Below are 17,770 nucleotides of genomic sequence, written 5' to 3'. Positions count from 1 at the left end.
AAGTTATTTAAATAAGTATAGATTAACCAGTGAAATATTGCAGTCTAGGCAAACTTTTATTCCGAATCATTCATTTATATTTGAAGTGCAGTCCAGTGTCTAGTTCTTGGGAAATTATTGACCGGACATCATAGAAATGTGTATCACGACATTCTTAGGCTTCGTTAGAAGCCCATAGCAAATGAGGTAAATGATGGTAAAGTTAAACTAACAACTGGTCGTAGGAAGCAAGAGTAGCGGCTGGGGAAAATGATGACTAACTCGGAATGATGGCCACGCACATGTATCATCTAGAAATGGCGGCACCTCTGCTAGTCGGTGTATACGGTAGTGACTTGGCAGGTTTGTCAAATAGTGTGTTCGGTCAGACTTCTTATTCTTAGTGAAACGCTGAATCAGAGTTCTCTGTAGTATCTTTAGTAACTCATTTAGTAGGTCGCTGGTAGTAGCTGGCTGTCATGGTGAAAAAGGATGCCTGTAAGGTTAAGAAAGCATCAAAAGAAAGGCTTGCATTTTTTGATTTGAGGCCCACTGGTAGGCCTCAGACCATGCTATGAGCATAATGAATATTTTTGTTAAACCTGGGCCGTGGAGGAGGCATGGTCTTAAACCAAACACTTCTGGAGATGTGGTAACTGAAATTCATCTTTGTTATCTTTTTTCTAACGTTAACTTGGGGATACTTAAGGTTGGTATAGTCAGTCACATCATAGTCTCCTTTCCTTAGGAACTCTGATACTCTTGAAGTGTTTGAATTCTATATGTGGTTGAAAAACTGTTTACATAGCGTGTTGAGGGTTAGGAAATGCCAGGAACAAATTTGATCAGATGCTTCTATTGTGTCTCTCCATAGAGCAGTAGATCTTAACCTTGGCTGCACATCAGAATCACCTGTGGACTTCAGAACCTATTGATGTCTGGGTCCCACTCCCAGAGATTGATTCGGTTGGTTTGGGGCATATAATCTGTGTATTTGATTTTTTGAAAGGACTCTGGGTGATTTTACTGTATAGTGAAGGTTGAGGGCCTCCACTAAAGAGACCGTTTCTTAAATAGTAGCTCCTGCATTATTGGGAAACTGATATTTACCTGTGTTTTGGAAGCTAACGTAAGATAAGGCTCTTCTGTGATTTTTTATTATTTTTTTTAAAGCAAGCCAGGGTTTAACTTTTGGCCACTGGGCTAAAATATTTATATTTGTTTTTTTAAGTAATCTCTGCCCAACGTGGGACTCGAATTTACAACCTTGAGGTGAAGTTACATGCTCTACCAACTGAGCCACCAGGCACCCCAATCCCTGGTTTTATAATACAAATCTTTTAACAAATAAGATTTACTTAGCGCTTGGCTTTGCTGTAATAAATCTACTTTCTGAATTGAAGGGTTGCTGTAGTTTCTTCGCCTTTATAATTAGAATGAAAATACTTCTTGGGGAGGGTCCAGTCCGTGTCTCAGACTTTATTTTTACTTACTTCTTTATTTGAAGTTATTTATTTTTTTTGAGAGCAAGCATGCGTGCACATTGGAGCAGGGGGTGGGGCAGAGAGAAGGGAGAAGGAGAGAGAGAATCCCAAGCGGGCTCCACGCAGTCAGTGCAGAGCCTGACTGGGGCTCTATCCCATGAACTGTGAGATCGTGACCTGAGCTGAAATCAAGAGTCAGATGCCTAAACAACTGAGTCACCCAGGCGCCCCCATGTCTCAGACTTTGAAACAACTGGCATTTCTGTTATTTAATATTTGTATTTAAGAGAAAACCATGTAAAAAAGAAAAAACAATGTACAATTCTATATGGGAAAAATGGATTCCTGCCTTACAGTATACACAAAAATAAATTGTAGATGGAAAATAAAACTTGAAAAATTTTAGAAGAAAGAACAGGGCAGTGTATTCATGATCTTGGAGTAAGGAAGGATTTTTTTTTTTTTTTTAAATATGAAGATAAGTACCGGTCATAAAACTTGATTTTACTACTTTAAAGGAAAAAAAACCCTTCTGTATATTGAAAGACATAAACAAATGAAAAATAAGCCACATGCTCCCACTGCTTTGGGATTATCTTATAATTCATGTGCATGCCCTACAAGCAGCACTTCTGCCCCTAGTCATATAGTCTGGGGCATCTTGTGCTTGGGAACCAGGAGCCATGGATAAGAATGTTCACTGCATTTTTGCAATAGCAAAAAACTGGAACTAACCCAGTGTCCATAGACAGGAAAATGGTTACACTGTGGGATAGAATATTTTACAACCATGAAAATAGTTGAACTACAGCTGCATGTGACATCATGGACCAATTTTAGGAACAAGACATTGAGAAGAAAAATAGCAGAAGACTGCATGTAGAATGACATCATTTTTACAAAGCCCCAAAATAAAACTAAGATCTCATTTAGAGAGAGACGTGGGCAAAATTAAATTTCTTTAGGAATGATAAACAAAATTGACCTGTAAGGTCAGATTAGGAGGTTAGGAGAGGTGGGCTGACAGAAGGGAGAGGAGTGCAAATTTAGGTCTAATGACATTGGGAATAATTCAGTTCTTTAGTTGAACTTATAGTTATTCATTTTTATTATCATGCCTCATAATTTGATAATCACACATTTTTGGGTATATAATAAATTATCACATCACTTAAAAATGATAATAAAAATGATAATCCTCACACTGGGAGAAGATATTTTCAATTTCTAAAACTAAAAAGGATTAATTTCCTGAATCCCAGGATTAATGCCGTGATTCATAGAGAATTCCAATGAATCAATTAAAAAAAAAAAAGATAATGCAACTAAAAAAACAAATGGGCAAAGGATCTGAATGGGAATTCACAGAAAAAAGACCTGAGTGGCTAATTAATATATAAATACATGTTCAAGCTTACTAGAAATAAAGGGAATGCAAATTAAAACATAAGATCCCATTTCATGTTCATCAGATTGGCAAAAATTAGAAAGTCTGACAAAACCAAGTGTTGGTGAGATATGGAATACCAGGAGCTCATCCCCGCTGGGGGTGTTTAAATGGGTATAACCACTTTGGAGGCTAGTTGGAAGACATCTGGTTAAGTTGGAGATGTTCATAATGCAAGACCCAGTGATACTGTTTCTGGTATATCCTCGAGAGAAATTCTCACTGTAGTGCCTAGGAGGTGTCACGGGAATGTTTACTCAGGTGTTGTCATAGTGAAACATTAGAAGCAACAGAAGAATGGATAAAAAAAACATTATGACATTTGTATAATGGACAGGTGTACAGCAGTGAAATGGGTGAGCCAGAGCTCTGTGAATAAATCTCAAAATCATAATGTTAAGTTAAATAAGCAAGTTGTAGCATTATGTAGAATAATTAAGCACCAGATGAAACCTTTTATTAAAAGTTGAAATGTTCGGGAAGTAATATCATGCCAGTTATGCAAATATTCATACAAGCATAGCACTGCAACTTTAGGGTGGTTTTGACTTCAGTAGGAGAGGAGGGAGGATCTGGTTTTAATTGTGTAGTTTTGTGTTTAAAAAAGTTGATCTGAGACAAATATGGCGGATTATTCATCTTGTTAGTATGGGCAGTTGGTACACGTGTGTTGTATTGTCCTGTTTTTTTTTTTTCTGTATGTTTGCAGTATTCCTTAGTAAATATTTTCCAAAGACAACACAGGTATACTTTTTTTTATTTTAGAAGTTCTACAAGGGCGCCTAGGTGGCTCAGTTGGTCGGGCATCCGACCTCAGCTCAGGTCATGATCTCGCAGTTTGTGAGTTCAGGCCCCGCGTCGGGCCCTGTGCTGACAGCTCAGAGCCTGGAGTCTTCTTCGGATTCTGTGTGTCCTCCTCTCTCTGCCCCTCCTCCACTCGTGTGCTCTCTCTCTCTCTCAAAAATAAATAAATGTTAAAAAAAAAAAAAGTACTATAATATCAGAAGCACTTAGATAAATCTGAGTCTTCTGTGTTGTAAACTCTCAAATTCTGAGCACAGTGGAAGGCTCTGAGTGTACTTCCCCCTAGTATTGTAGTCCTTGTATATGACAGTAGATTACTTGAATTTAGAAAAATTTCCCCTAAGAACTATTTACATAAATAAGTAAGTTTGGTAAATTGATGTAAATCTCTAACCTATAGGATATGACTAGCTTGTGATAGATAATAAAGCTTCCCTTTATGATTTTGTCAAATCGAGGAATGTTGGTGGTAGAAAGAGGGAGGATTTAGACAAGGTACTAAATTTGCACACTGAGCTCTGCCACTTAACTAGTTCTGAGCCTGTGAACAAAGCTGCTTTGGGAGTTAGATTTTTTGTATCTGCAAAGTTGGACTACTAAAGTCCTCTTTACCGAGTTGTGTCAGGACTAAATAGGCTCATAAGCATTTAAGTACAGAGCCTGGCATTCTCTGGGTACTCAGTCACTTACGGTACTAGTGAACATGGATCCTGTGTCCTGGTGGACTGTGGGCTTTGGCTGTATTTGGGAATGGTCTCTCGCCTCACTGTTCATTTTGGAAGTGCTCTGGCAAATCAGACTTGCCATGAAGCTCCTGGGCCATCCTGTGCAGTTAGTTTGGGGGTAGCCGTAGATGGTGCTTGAAACCTTTGGTCTCTGGAGCAGAACTCTGGGCACCCTCCTGCCTGCTGAGCCCCCCTGATGCGTGCTACCTGTTTCAGGCTTTCTCCACAGTAGGCACTCCTGACTACATTGCTCCTGAGGTGTTCATGCAGACCGGGTACAACAAGCTCTGTGATTGGTGGTCGCTCGGCGTGATCATGTACGAGATGCTTATCGGTAAGTTGCATGCTTTCAGGGGGCTTTCTCTGTGCAGCCAGGGTTGAGTCACATACTGATAATAGACTGTTTCGATTAGGGGTGGTCTAAGCACTTCTCCCCTCTTGTCTTTCAACGTGAAGTTTCCTAGGCAGAAAGCTTGGCCGTCAAATAGCCAAGTATATTCTCTGGCCTGCTGGCATCCTGCGGTTGCTTTGCTGATCATTTATCCATTCTGCATTTTCATCCTCTCCATCTGGCAGCTCTTTCAGTCACTGACATTTGTTAAACATTCGTTGTATGCAGGGAACTTTAACTGGGCATTGCCTCACATACTCTTTACTTATTTGCTGTCCCCTTCCTTTCTCTAAGCCTTCAAAGCATGGAATCCTCTGATCTCTCTCCCTCTTATTTGGATGGTGTGTCTGGGTATTTGGGGGACACTCTGGTCGGCGGGGGGTGGAGTGGTCATATGCCCGAGAGCACTAGAAGAGTAAGTGTATCGTGGCTGCACTGAGTGATTCTGTGGGTGACTAGTGTGGCCTCTGGCGGCGTTGTCTCTGGAGACGCTGGATGGATGCCGGTGGAGGCAGATGTAATCTGTGTGGAGGGCACGCGGAGTAATATGGTATGAGAGTATTTATCCTCTTGCCTGTAGTTCTCAGTAAGAGGCATGTGGTCACTTTTAAAGCCTGTGGGTTTTTTTTTTTTTCTTTTTATGTTTGTTTATTTCTGAGACAGAGACAGAGCACAAGCGGGGGAGGGGAGAGAGAGAGGGAAATACAGAATCCAAAGCAGGCTCCAGGCTCTGAGCTGTCAGCTCAGAGCCCGACGTGGGGCTCGAACCCACCAACTGCGAGATCACGACCTGAGCCGAAGTCGGACGCTTAATGGATTGAGCCATCCAGGCGCCTGTTTTTTTTCTTACCAACTTGTTTGGCACTTTACCCGCGTAAGGATATTCCTAGAACGGAGTCATTTCTTAATGATGTTCCACCCTTTCCTTCTTCTTTGGGCGCAGTGGTTTCCATGTGTGCAGCCTCTGTGTGTCCTCCCTTCTTTTCCCAACTTCAGCTCTGAGCCGGCTCCTTTTGTGGTACCAGAAGCACAAACTCACTTTGAGTTTAGGAGTTTGGGGGAGAATGAAAAATTAGTTCAGATGTTTTCTGGAATGAGTGGAAATCTTGTGCGTGTCATGGAGGGTTGAAGATATATAGAATCATCTTAAGGAGAATACTTCAGGCGGATTCAAAGTTCTGGGATGTAAAAGCTCTGAAGTGCTTTTTTTATTACAGGCTACCCACCTTTCTGTTCTGAGACCCCTCAAGAGACATATAAGAAGGTGATGAACTGGAAAGAAACTCTGACTTTTCCTCCAGAAGTTCCTATTTCTGAGAAAGCCAAGGATCTAATTTTGAGGTATTAGAGAACACCTCCCACCCAGGCTTTTTGACATGAATGAATTCATATTTTTAAACTTAAATTATTACCTGGGTCTGCCCCCTGCTCTCTCCCATCCCTCTGTTTAAAAAAGGGGGGGAGGGGGGCGTTCTTTTTCTTTTTCCAAAGAGATTACTTGAGGTATGCTGAAAGGCCTCTGTGTTTTCCAGATTCTGCTGTGAGTGGGAACATAGAATTGGAGCCCCTGGAGTTGAGGAAATCAAAAGTAACTCTTTTTTTGAAGGCGTTGACTGGGAACATATCAGGTATATCCATATAAAAGTTTTTGGGATTATTTTAGAAAGTCTGTAATTTGTTTAATAGTAATTTAGAAACACTGTTATTGGTAAGTCACGTAAGGGAAGAGAGCTGCTCAGAGATTCAGGGTCTTTTCTTGTCTTTGTTCGCGGTGAGGATTGGGAGTTGGGGCTTCCTGTCAGCCGTGTGGCGTGGGGTATGGGGAAGCCAGCAGTTATTTCCAGAGTGAAGTGAACTTCGGGTTCCGTGGTGAAGGGAGCACCTAGGAAGCACGTTGCCCTTGCTTTCACCTAGAACACACCAGCTTCTCTATACCAGGGGGCCACCAGCAGGGCTGTCCCCACGCACAGGGAGGTAGGGAAGAAAGTGGAAGAAGGATGGGGGTGGGGAGGGAGGTGGACGGGGCCACGGTGGCGGTTGCGGAGCGCAGCCAGTGGCAGCAACAGCCTGCACCGCCTGCTGCCGTCCGACCTTCTTACTCAGGTTGGTTGGTTGCCAGACAGAAGGCGAAGACGTCATCTCTCGTGATTGTGTTCTGACTTACATTCCTGTAAGTTTTACCTCCGCCTCAGCCACTCTCTTTGTTGACAACCTCTGGTAGAAGGAGGCGCAGAGCCTTTCGTGAGGGAGCACCCAGAGGTTTACTTGCCCTTTTTACAGACAGGGCAGGCCTTGAGGGGAGTGCATTAAGTTTAGATTTTCATTTTTCTCACTATTTTTGTCTTTCTTCCCAGCTGTGAAAAATTGTTATTTGTATTTTTTCATTTGGTTTGGATGCGGTCAGGTGGCGTGGTCGCTCAGTGTCGCGAGCTTTTCAGAGAAAGTAAATGCTGCCTGCCAACGGATAGTCCTCCCACGTCAGACCCAGGGGCTTTTTAAGTTTATTTATTTTGAGAGCGAGCGAGTGAGTAAGCACAGGCCGGGGAGGGGCAGACAGCAAGAGAGAGAATCCCAAGCAGGCTCTGTGCTATCAGCGCCCCGACCAGAGGGTTTTTTTGGAGAAAGACTTAATCAGCAGTGATGCGCGTGATTACTGACCACAGTCATTTTTGACATGTCTGTTCTTGGCAGAGAGAGACCTGCTGCAATATCTATTGAAATCAAAAGCATCGATGATACCTCAAACTTCGATGAGTTTCCGGAGTCTGATATCCTTAAGCCAACAGGTAATATCACCAACACTGCCTCCTGCTGCCTCATAGGTACATCATTTCCGCTCCCATTTTGGGGTTGTGTTTACAAGTCAGGTAGAGGAACGTCAGTTCTTTCGGTTCTTTGCGAGTAGTTTTCCAGTGCTAATGCTGGGCAGCAGTGACACCGTGTCGAATGGAGACTGAATACAAACTCCCATGTTTGAACTGGATGGGTAAATCACACAGGTTTGTTCTTTGGTTTTTATTTGTTACATTAAAGGTTAGATAACCTGAAATGACAGAAGTGGGAAAATACAACTTTTAAAGTATCCGTGAAAAATAGGAGGTTCAAAGAACATAGGCAAGCAAACGCAGGCAGTTCGCAGAGTGAAAAACAATGTTTCCCAAATAGAAACTGTGGTATCTTCTTCAGAATGTCATGTCTTCAGTACTGAGTAGTCCATTCGGGTGAGGCAGTGAATCAATTCTCACATCTATTTCTTTCCCAGTGGCTACAAGTAATCACCCTGAGACTGACTACAAGAACAAAGACTGGGTCTTCATCAATTACACATACAAGCGCTTTGAGGGCCTCACGGCTCGGGGGGCAATACCTTCCTACATGAAAGCAGCAAAATAGTATCCTTGAACTAGAACCCTAAATGGAGCGGAGTTCTTTGTACAACATTGCGGTTTTCCTCTCACATGCTCTTTTGAAAGAGTTTCCAAGAAGTTTCCGGAACCCACCGGTGTGTCATGGTAAACTCCTGAAATGCGATAGTAAGTGGAGTCTCTTCCGTAATGCATCCGAAAACCTGTAGAACAAAGACGACCATTTCTACTGCATCGGCCATAAACAGCTGTGCTGCTTCTTCAGAAGCATCGTGAGCCAATTTGATAGAGGTTTTAAAAAACTCGTTTTCCTAAGTTCATCAGAATGAAGGAGAAAAAACAGCCATCATCAAACATTATTGAGATTGTAACACGTACTTACTGAATATCAGCCAATTTCTGTGATTTTTGTGACAGACACGCTTTCTGCCAAGCCCACCAAGTATTTCTTTTCCTTTACAGCTAAAAGCTCCATAGTACTAAGGAAATAAAGCAATAACGAAAGCCTCAGCAGCCAGCACTCTGGCTGAAGGAGATGCCCCACCGTCCTCTGAGGGGGTGGTGGGGGGCTTCTCCCCATACCTCGGCCTCGGGCGAGTGGCTTGGATAGCCACCATTCACGGTGCACTTTATTTATGGTACTAGCATAAAGACCTGCAATCCAGTGATTTCTCTCCTCCTGCCCATCTAAAATACTCAAGCTGCTTTTCTGAGTGTTGATGGGGGATACTAGCTCCATCTCTCACTGCTTTCAGAAGGCCCAGAAGCCACGGGGCCTTGCCAAGGAGTCCCAGATCACAGGGAAAACCTTCAGTGTCTCTTCATGGCCGTATCAGAAAATCCGTAAGACGGACGTTGTTGTGGACCAGCGATAGCCGCAGGCGCTGCCAGCAGGAACTCGGTTCTTTCCTGGGAACACAGCAGGGAGAGTCCGGGCAGAGGCAGGAAGCCTGGAACCTCTCTTGGCTAAGGTGCTGCTCCTGCTTGGTCTCTGGAACCTCCTTGGAAGTGAAGGAACCAGCCCCCTAGAAAGTGCAGAGCCAGCCTACGAATCCGTGTAAAGTTCACTCCTCAGTCCTTGATGCAGCCGTGTTTTGTCTTCTCTCTCGGTATTTCTCCTCTCCGATTTAAGTAACCATTTTGCCTTGGAATCATGATTACGAATTTTTCCTTTGCAGATGCCTTCCTGGGGGATGCGCCTCCACCCAAAGGGTAGCCTGCAGCTCTGGCTGACCAGGCCTCTCCGCTGTGGCATTCTCACGAGAGACCCTCTGAATTTTAGCACAAAGTGCCTTTTCTTTCACAGCTGCCACCACCTTTAGAGGAATTTTGCTGCGTCAGAAAAATGTGGAGGCTCCATTTTAATGCATTATTTTAAAATTTTTGATGACTCTTCAAGCATCATTTGCACCTGTGTGGTAATTTTGCCTGTTGCAAAGCATCATGGCCAAGCTACAACTGGGAGTCTGCTTTCTGCTAGGCTTGAGGTTAGGATCAACTTGACAGTGTGTCCTAGCTCAGCCATTCAGCAAAGAAAAATGGGGTAATATCAGAGTTACAGTAGTAAATGAAACTGCTTTAGGTTTTAATGTCTTAGAGGAAGAAAAAAAAGGAATATAGGGAAGTATTAACTTTGGATGAAGGTAATGTTTGCCCCTTAATCTTTCATTCGTGGTCTGTTAGTGACAAGGAAGTAAATGAGATTCTTTTGTGTAACTTGGTAGTTCCTTTGTATTACCCAATAGTTGACGTTTTGATCCCCAGGTGTTTTGCAAGTATGTGTGGTAAGCACGCTCAAGAGAAGTTAACAGGAGTGGTGATGGTGTGTGGGGAGTGGCAGGGGATGGTTTGTTTTAGGGGAAAATGCCCACATTTTAAACTTCTGAATAAAACTGTGTGAGAAAACACCGTGAACCTGATGTGTTTTAAAGCAAGTGTGGCTTGTGACTCTAAGGGGCAGAGTGCTGGTGGCTTCTTCCAGCCCCTTTGCGGACCATTGCATATGCAGGCAGAGTGTTTTTCTGTCTCGGGGAGGCTGGGACCTGCTTTCGCGTTAGCTGAGAACGCGTCTTCTGAATCGGTGTTTGTGTGAGAGCCGCTCCTCTGTTGACCCTGAGCGTCTGTTCTTCCCACCGGCTGCAGGGCTGCACGGTGGGGTTTCCCCCTGCAGCTAGGCCGAGGGCAGAGTGGCTGACAAAAATGCCGTCAGTTGGCGGGTCCTTTGTACAGCTGTTTACCCCGCCTGGGGTCAACCGGGAACCTCACAGCCTCCTGGGATGGGGCTTCTCGGCCCTCCAGGTCCACCGGGGCAGGAGTCCTGTTGGGTCCCCCTCTGGCTTAGGGAAAGGAACCCCAGAAAGAGGTGGGAAAGCAAAGGCCATCCGGCGTCAGAACTGCAGCCACAATGTGTATTGTCTTTGCAAAGCGTACGGGTTTCAAGAGACATGTTGGGAACCATTGGTTCAATGTTGGTCCTGTTCACAAATAGTTCCGTTTCCTGCTCCCGTAGGGGGAGTTAGAAGACAGGACTTGAACTGTATGGCATACTGAAGTGAAACTGAATACCGTCAGCATTCAGTCTCCTCTTGATTCAGGAGTGCATCAGGATTCTCTTCAGTACCGGTTTTTCTTTTTTCATTTTTTAAAAGTAGGCTCCACACCCAGTGTGGGGCTTGGACTCACAAACCTGAGATCGGGAGTCGGATGCTCTTAACGACTGACCAGCCAGGAGCTGTTTCTTTTAGAATTACTTTGAAAAGTTAGCTATGGAGGAGTTCCTCCGGGGTTAACATTCAGGCTCCGAATAGCAGATTGCGGTTTCAAGACTTCCCTGTCTGGCATAGTAGGAATCCTCTGCCATCAACTGCCAATGCCCCTTCTCTGAATTGTTTGCTTGGAAAGCCTATTTAGGTTTCACTTTCTCCTGTTTGTGTCACTCCTGGCCCTCTGTGTCTAACCCAAATGGTGTTTTTTCTGGAACTCTGAAAGGATTCAGTGAATGGTATTTTCCTGGAATGAGCTGTAAGAGCCACCACTGACTTAACCACCTCCATGATGCTTTTTCGGGCATATTTGCAAAGAAAAACATCTTGCCCAGGTAACAGTGAGGCATCCATAATATACAGAGCACAGTACTGGGCCCTGTGGGAATGCGCCAGGGAGCCTGCCATGGTTCTGAACCGCAGAGCGGTTTGAGAATTCCCACCAAGTGGCTTGAGAGCAAGCGGCGTCAGCTGTGAAGCCGCTACGTTAGTGGTGGTGTAACAGTCCAGTTAAGCCGACCTGGCGGTGCTGGGGAGCTGAGCGAAGCTCCCCGATGAGGTTAGCCAGCAGTGACTTGGCGGATGTGAGTGAGTGGTCTGGGATTTTAGAGGCCGGCAGGTGTGGGCTTGTAGTGTGGCAGAGGTGTGGAGCCGGTGTTCCTTCGCGAACACTGCAGTGGCCTTTGTCGCTTCCCCATTTCCCTCTCCCGCTTCAACTCACTCCCCTCACTTCTGCCCCTCGTGGGAAACATGTATTAATTATCCTGTGCGTGAAACCTGCTAGTCTTCATTTTTATAGTCATTTCTCCTGTCACTGGTGTCCTGACAGCCACATCCATTGACTTCCCTTCAGTCCTCGTCTTGACCAACCTGCCGCACACATACTCTTGAAACAAAAACCAACCTCTGCTCCGACCTGACTTCCTTCTTGGTAGTTCTTCTGCTACCACTTAAATGCTGGTGCTCCTCCGAGCAATGCCTTTGCCTTCTTACTTGTGTGATCTCGGTGATCTCCCCGACCCTGTGACTTCGGCTGCCATTTCTGCGGTGAGGTCTTCAAAGTGGGCAAGACTTCCTGGACTCCTCCCCGGAGCCCTAGACCATGGAGTCAGGTGACACTAGACACCACCGTCTGGAAGGCCTCACGCAGGCTCAAACGAAAGCCATCCAAAGGAGCGCCTCTTACCTGCGTTGTGTTGTTTAATTTATTTTTGAGAGTGAGTGTGCGCACACGCCCAGAGGAGGGAGAGGGAATCCCAAGCAGGCTCTGCACTGTCAGCTCAGAGCCTGATGTGGGGGCTTTGAGCTCATAAACTGTGAAATCAGGATCTGGGCCAAAATCAGGAGCCAGACCCTTAACCATCCATCTGAGGCACCCAGGCGCCCCTCCGCAGGAAACGTCTTACACCGCGCCCATCAGTAAACATGCACAACTCTGGATGCAGCCATCCATCCTAGCAGTGTCTTCACGATTTCTTACTGAATGTGCTGCAGTGGCCTCTTAGCTGACCTTTGTCCCTGGTCCTTCCCCTTTCAAGCCCACTGCCCTCTCTGCTGCCAAAGAAATTCTTTCAAATTTCAAGTCTGATCATGTCATTCTCCTACATAAAACCCTTTAGGGCTCCTAATAGTTCTTATAAATGAGACCAGACATCTTTGTCTGAGGCAGAAAGAGTCCTGCCTTACTCTGGCTTCATCTCTGCATCACCCCATCTTCCCTATTATCAATTCACCTTTGCTCATATGGTTGAGTTGGCCTGGACTGCCTCCCCTCTGCACATTCATGGATCCAAAACGACGATTTTCATTCTTCACGCTTTGGTTCACGTGTCACTTCTAGAATCCTCTCGTGAAGTCTCCTCATGGTAAATACTGGCTACTCCATCCTTCTGGGTTTCCTGAGCGACCTGGACTGCTCACAGAGGTTTTCCCCACACAATTATAAAACCCCCTTGAAGAGTGTCTCCAGATCATCGTGTCCCTGTTGTCCTGCAGTGTTTGACACAGAATATACCCAACAGGCCACGTCTTCAGAGCATGTTCTTAACCTCTGTGCCAATGAAGGCAGCCCTGCTAGGGAGGGGCTGGCTTTAGCCCCACTTTTAGTTTTACCACCAGTAAGCTCCCAGGCTAAGTGAGCTGAGGAAATTCCGAGTAGACACCGGACTAGAGTCAGGCCAAACCACAGAGACCAAAGGAGAAACCATCAGCTCTACAGCAGTGCTTCCAGGGGACCTTTCATTCCTGCCATGGTTCCTCACTTGCTTTAAACCAAAACCAGAACATAAAAGTCCGGGAGTTCTCTCGCCTTTCAAACTTACATTTGGCTTTGTGGGGGGGTCCTACTTGGTTGGATTTGAGGATTCAGGAGGTCTTGAATTCCAGTTAACCAGGGACTCAAGAAGGCAGACTATTAGGGTTCTGGAAACCTCGGAGTTACAAAGAAATAGGGTGGGAAAGGCACACACAGACAGCCCCACAGGAAAGGAAGAGGCTCTGTTCTGGGCAGTCAAGGTGCTACTTCTTTCAGTCCCTTTAATATCTTGACTTCCAACTTTATTTTCTGCTAAAAAACAACATGAACACAAATGATAATATTTTATTATAGAAAAAGCATCCCAAATACAGGATTTCGTAAACACTGGTAGGTGAACAAGTGCAACTTTCAAAGTAAATACAAAGTAAAGAGGTAAAACCTATAAGCATCTTGCCTTTAAGAGAAAACGTACTGTTCTTCCGCAGAGGTGATCCCACCCACAGCACGAATGTGGCTCCGTCTCTACCAGTGAAGGCATCAGGTTCCCTTTCTGAACTCGTATGCCCATTTTAACAATCTCAAAATAATGGCAAGAAGTGGCATTGAATAAATTACTAAAATCCCTTGATTCTTAACTTTCTATTGACTTGACAGAAAAAAAAAAAAGACTCCATATCACACTTTGACAATTTGAGTTAAAAAGCCTGTGCTCTGATTGTTTTCTGCAAATACATCCATCCTTCCTGGGCTTATGCCACAGTATTTTCATAGACTTGTATACATTAGATATCACATTGGTTTCTTGGAATTTAGCTTAAAATAATACTGGCTGTTACAAATTGTGCAGTCAGTCTAGCTACTTTCTAGCTTCCTTACCATTTTTGCTGTCATTTTTTCTGATACTTTCCCTCCACTTTGGAGAAACCGTTAAGTAATCTCACCAGACACACGTTAACATTCTTTGCCCACTCTCCAGCTCAATGCCAAATGTTTCCTAGTTAACGATACATGATAATGATGCATTAACAAACTCAGATTCTAAACCTCAAATTCAGGTTTATCTTGGCTTGAGATACCTCTGAGTAAGACAGTCTGAGCAAAACCATCTTACTTTGAAGATGGTTCTGTATAAACAGCCTGGCTTACTTATTTAGGCACTTAGAAAAAGAAAAAAACAACAAAACAAAACACCAAACCTGAGTTCCACCTTTATTAGAAATACCTCTTACCCAGCTGGCCATTAACGGACTCTGAAGGGAATGACGGCAACCCAGCCACCGTCCCCGTGGGGACTGCATGGTCCTGCCATTATGGAATGTCCTGGCCCCAGGAACAAGCAGCTATGGCTAAGGGGAGCCACCAAACTACAGTGATGCTGAGCTCCAGACTGGGAGGGTGGGGGTGCAGAAGAAACCTCCCTCTCCACAAGAAGGGACCTGTGAGCCCCACTTTTCCTTTTGTCACCATCATCTAGGGACACTGGCAGATTTGCCTATACAGGTTTCTGGCTCACTCACCCTATGGGTTGGGGCCAAATGCACATGAACCCAGTCTGGGGAGGAAAAAAGAACTACTCCTTGAAAGCCTGAGGAAACTAATCATTTACATAGAACAAAGTGTTATTAAGTACATGCCATACTTTCATACCTGGCTTTTTACCTAAGCAAGAACTAATGAGTTTTAGAGTATTAGCTGCGGCATGTTTGTACTTAAATGTTAATACATAAGATGTACAACAGAAGTTATACTTACCAGACCACACAGTTAATTCTAACTTCCTCTGTGATGGCACGGAAGTCAACTGATAAGCATAAAGCACCATTAAACAATTATCTGGGCTGGTCAATTAGTGGGTATGAGTGTAGGGCTGATAAGGTTAAAGCCAAACCTGACAAATGAGTCCATGAGTTTCACAGACCTAAAAGTAACCTCTGGCTACAAAAAACACTAATCCTAAACTTTAACCCTTGCCATCAGCCTTACAAACTGGATGCCAGTGGTAGTCAGAAGAACTCTGTAGGTGGGAGATGGCTCAGTTTAACCCCTTACTTCTACTTCTTTACGAGTAATGAACAGAGCATGGATTTCCACTGTGCTGCCGGTCACATGCACAAGACAACACACTTCTTAAGAACATTCTTGTTCTTCAAGCCTGGAAAGAGCAGCTTTTGACATCCATCTGACTTTACTTTTGGAGGACTAGGACTAGGGCAGTCATAAAATGGAATCCACTGGGGCACCTGGGTGGCTCAGTAGGTTGAGCATCCGACTTCGGCTCAGGTCATGATCTCACAGCTTGTGAGTTCGAGCCCCATGTCAGGTTCTGTGCTGACAGCTCAGAGCCTGGAGCCTGCTTCAGATTCTGTGTCTCCCTCTCTCTCTGCCCCAACGACGTGCATTGTCTGTCTCTCTCAAAAAAATAAACAGTAAAAAAAAAAAAAAAAAAAAAAAAGGAATCCACTAACTTGTCCTATGGTATCTTATGGGAATGGAATTTAAGAAAACTAGTCACATTATCTTAAAGATGTTAAGGAAACTATGTACCTCTTTGAAATTTGTGATGAGTAAAGGTTCTGGGTAGGTGATAAGAAGACCACCTTTACCACAAAATGACAAATTATCCCCAGACACTTAACATCTGGCTCTAGACTTGAAATTTAGCTCTGCTAATAGCCATGGGGACATAAGGGAAAATGGTTTAGTACTTGGGGGGAGTGATCTCGGTTGTCCTACACCAATGCATTATTAACACAAGAGTCGACAGATCAAACAAAATTACTAGGTGTAATATCCCTTCAACTCCTCCTTCCTTTGGGGATGACAGTAGTATGGTTTCTTTACGCAGTGTGAGCTGTGTAACTGGCTACTTCAAATATCCTGATATCCAAAAGAATTCCACAGTATGAAAAGAACATACAAAGAAAAATCCTGCGTTGGGACAAAGCCTGTGAGGTGATGTTTCCGCACTCAGCTTCACCCCAAATGTCCCCTTCCCTGGAGCTTTCAGAAGTCTCTGTTGAGAAACTAAGCACTTGTGAGAAATTTCTGCTCATCCCTTGAAAACCTTTAAACCGTATCAACTGAGGTTTCCCAGCCACACCCATAGCAATGTGCTGCCCTAGGGTGAAGACCTAAAGGCTTCACACCAGATTCCGAGACAGGATGATCAAAGTGGCCTGATTTGGAGAGGTTCTTGTACTTGAGTTGTGAATTTCATTCCAAATAATTGATTTGTGTTGGCTCAAAAACCTTGAGCCTAAAAAGGTTTCATAAACACTGTTCCACTATTACTAGAGTTCCTGTCAAAGAATCTGTATGGTTTTGAATTATTCGTCGCATTAATGAAAAACAAAGCTGAACTTAAACTCTTTAAGAAATTTCCTTTTGGACATTTTGATGACAGCCTAGGTCTTCCGGATGCAATCTGGGCACAGAGGCCACCAGGAATGGCATCTTCATTAAATCCTGAATAAGAATCCCGTTAGTACCTGGTTGTGGAAGCCAGAGATTGTCTCTTCTTAAAGTCTGGTCCCTTTGCTGCTCAGTAATTCACTTCGCCTGGTATAAAACAAACAAAACAAAAGCCAAGAACAAAGTGTAAAGGATGAGGACTGCTTTGATGAATAGGAGGCAACAGGAGTCTTGACTTCCTTTCCTGCTTTTTGCAGTTATGCAAAGACTGAGTAAACAGCACCAGACCCCAAATTTTCAAGTTACCAGGGCCACTGCCAAGCTGGTGGCTTATTTACCAGTGAGTGCCTTTCATCCCCTGCCGGAGGCACAGATTTCTCAGTAATGAAAAGGACACAGGTTATTTGTGGGAGAAAGGGAGAGGATGGAGAAGCATGTCTCCTACTCAGGGTGAGACAAACCATGGGAGGACTGGCTGTGGACATTCTGGACAGAGAAGTGCTCCGAAGAGGGGTAGGTCCATAGCTGGCCCTAATCTTGAAAGTCATTAGAAGCCATCTGAGAAAGTGGGGCATTCAGCCGGTCAAGTTCATCCACTTGGGGTGGGTGGTGCATTAATATCTCCTGGTCCTCTAAGACATCTTCTCCAGCAGCCACCAGATTAGTGAGGGATTTGCTTCGGACACACTGGAAATCCACGTGGCGACTCTTCCCTTCTTCCTTTTCCCATGACATCTGGATAAAGGGGCGCTGCACATAATTATAGATTACTTCAGATCGGCCACCAGGTCTTCTCTTAATTTTTTCTTTACAGGTAGGATAACCTGAAATAAAGCAAAAGGCCATTCCCATGACTCCAGCAAATTGCTCACTCCAGCTTCCATACTTTCCCTTCCCTAACCACATCAATTGTCTCCCAAATTCAAAGACTGTGCATGAAAACTACTGGGGAAATGACCCCTGACCATGCTCTGCCACTCCCAGCCACCTACACGCGCACTTCCCATCTATCCGGGTGAATAGGTCTTATCCCTTAGAAAGGAAGTAAAAATTCTATCCCTTCTAATGGCAGGGTGCATAATTTCAGAAGCTGTTAGTTCCTGGCAGCAATACCAGAGAAGTCTTTCTAGGCCATGGCTAACTCC

At 44.4% G+C, this 17,770-nt stretch overlaps 2 protein-coding genes across 4 annotated transcripts in view; one reads left to right on the top strand and one right to left on the bottom strand.

The window, feature by feature from the left end:
• STK38 (serine/threonine kinase 38) overlaps window positions 1-16,087 on the top strand; it is a 48,234-nt gene extending 32,147 nt beyond the window's left edge. For both annotated transcript variants that reach the window (XM_060615342.3, XM_060615343.3), the window contains exons 10-14: window positions 4,656-4,773; window positions 6,048-6,171; window positions 6,363-6,458; window positions 7,522-7,616; window positions 8,093-16,087. In XM_060615342.3, the coding sequence (XP_060471325.1) occupies window positions 4,656-4,773; window positions 6,048-6,171; window positions 6,363-6,458; window positions 7,522-7,616; window positions 8,093-8,223 (564 nt within the window). In that variant the 3' untranslated portion in view covers window positions 8,224-16,087. The remainder of the gene's footprint in view (window positions 1-4,655; window positions 4,774-6,047; window positions 6,172-6,362; window positions 6,459-7,521; window positions 7,617-8,092) is intronic.
• The window catches only part of KCTD20 (potassium channel tetramerization domain containing 20), a 37,871-nt gene continuing 33,642 nt past the window's right edge, over window positions 13,542-17,770 (bottom strand). For both annotated transcript variants that reach the window (XM_060615338.2, XM_060615339.2), the window contains one exon: window positions 13,542-17,449. In XM_060615338.2, coding sequence (XP_060471321.1) covers window positions 17,157-17,449 — 293 coding nt within the window. In that variant the 3' untranslated portion in view covers window positions 13,542-17,156. The remainder of the gene's footprint in view (window positions 17,450-17,770) is intronic.

Source organism: Panthera onca, chromosome B2 (assembly GCF_046562875.1).
Source record: "Panthera onca isolate mPanOnc1 chromosome B2, mPanOnc1 haplotype 2, whole genome shotgun sequence".
Taxonomy (NCBI): domain Eukaryota; kingdom Metazoa; phylum Chordata; class Mammalia; order Carnivora; family Felidae; genus Panthera; species Panthera onca.
The sequence above is the reverse complement of the archived record's forward strand: the minus strand, read 5'-3'. Positions and strand labels throughout refer to the sequence as shown.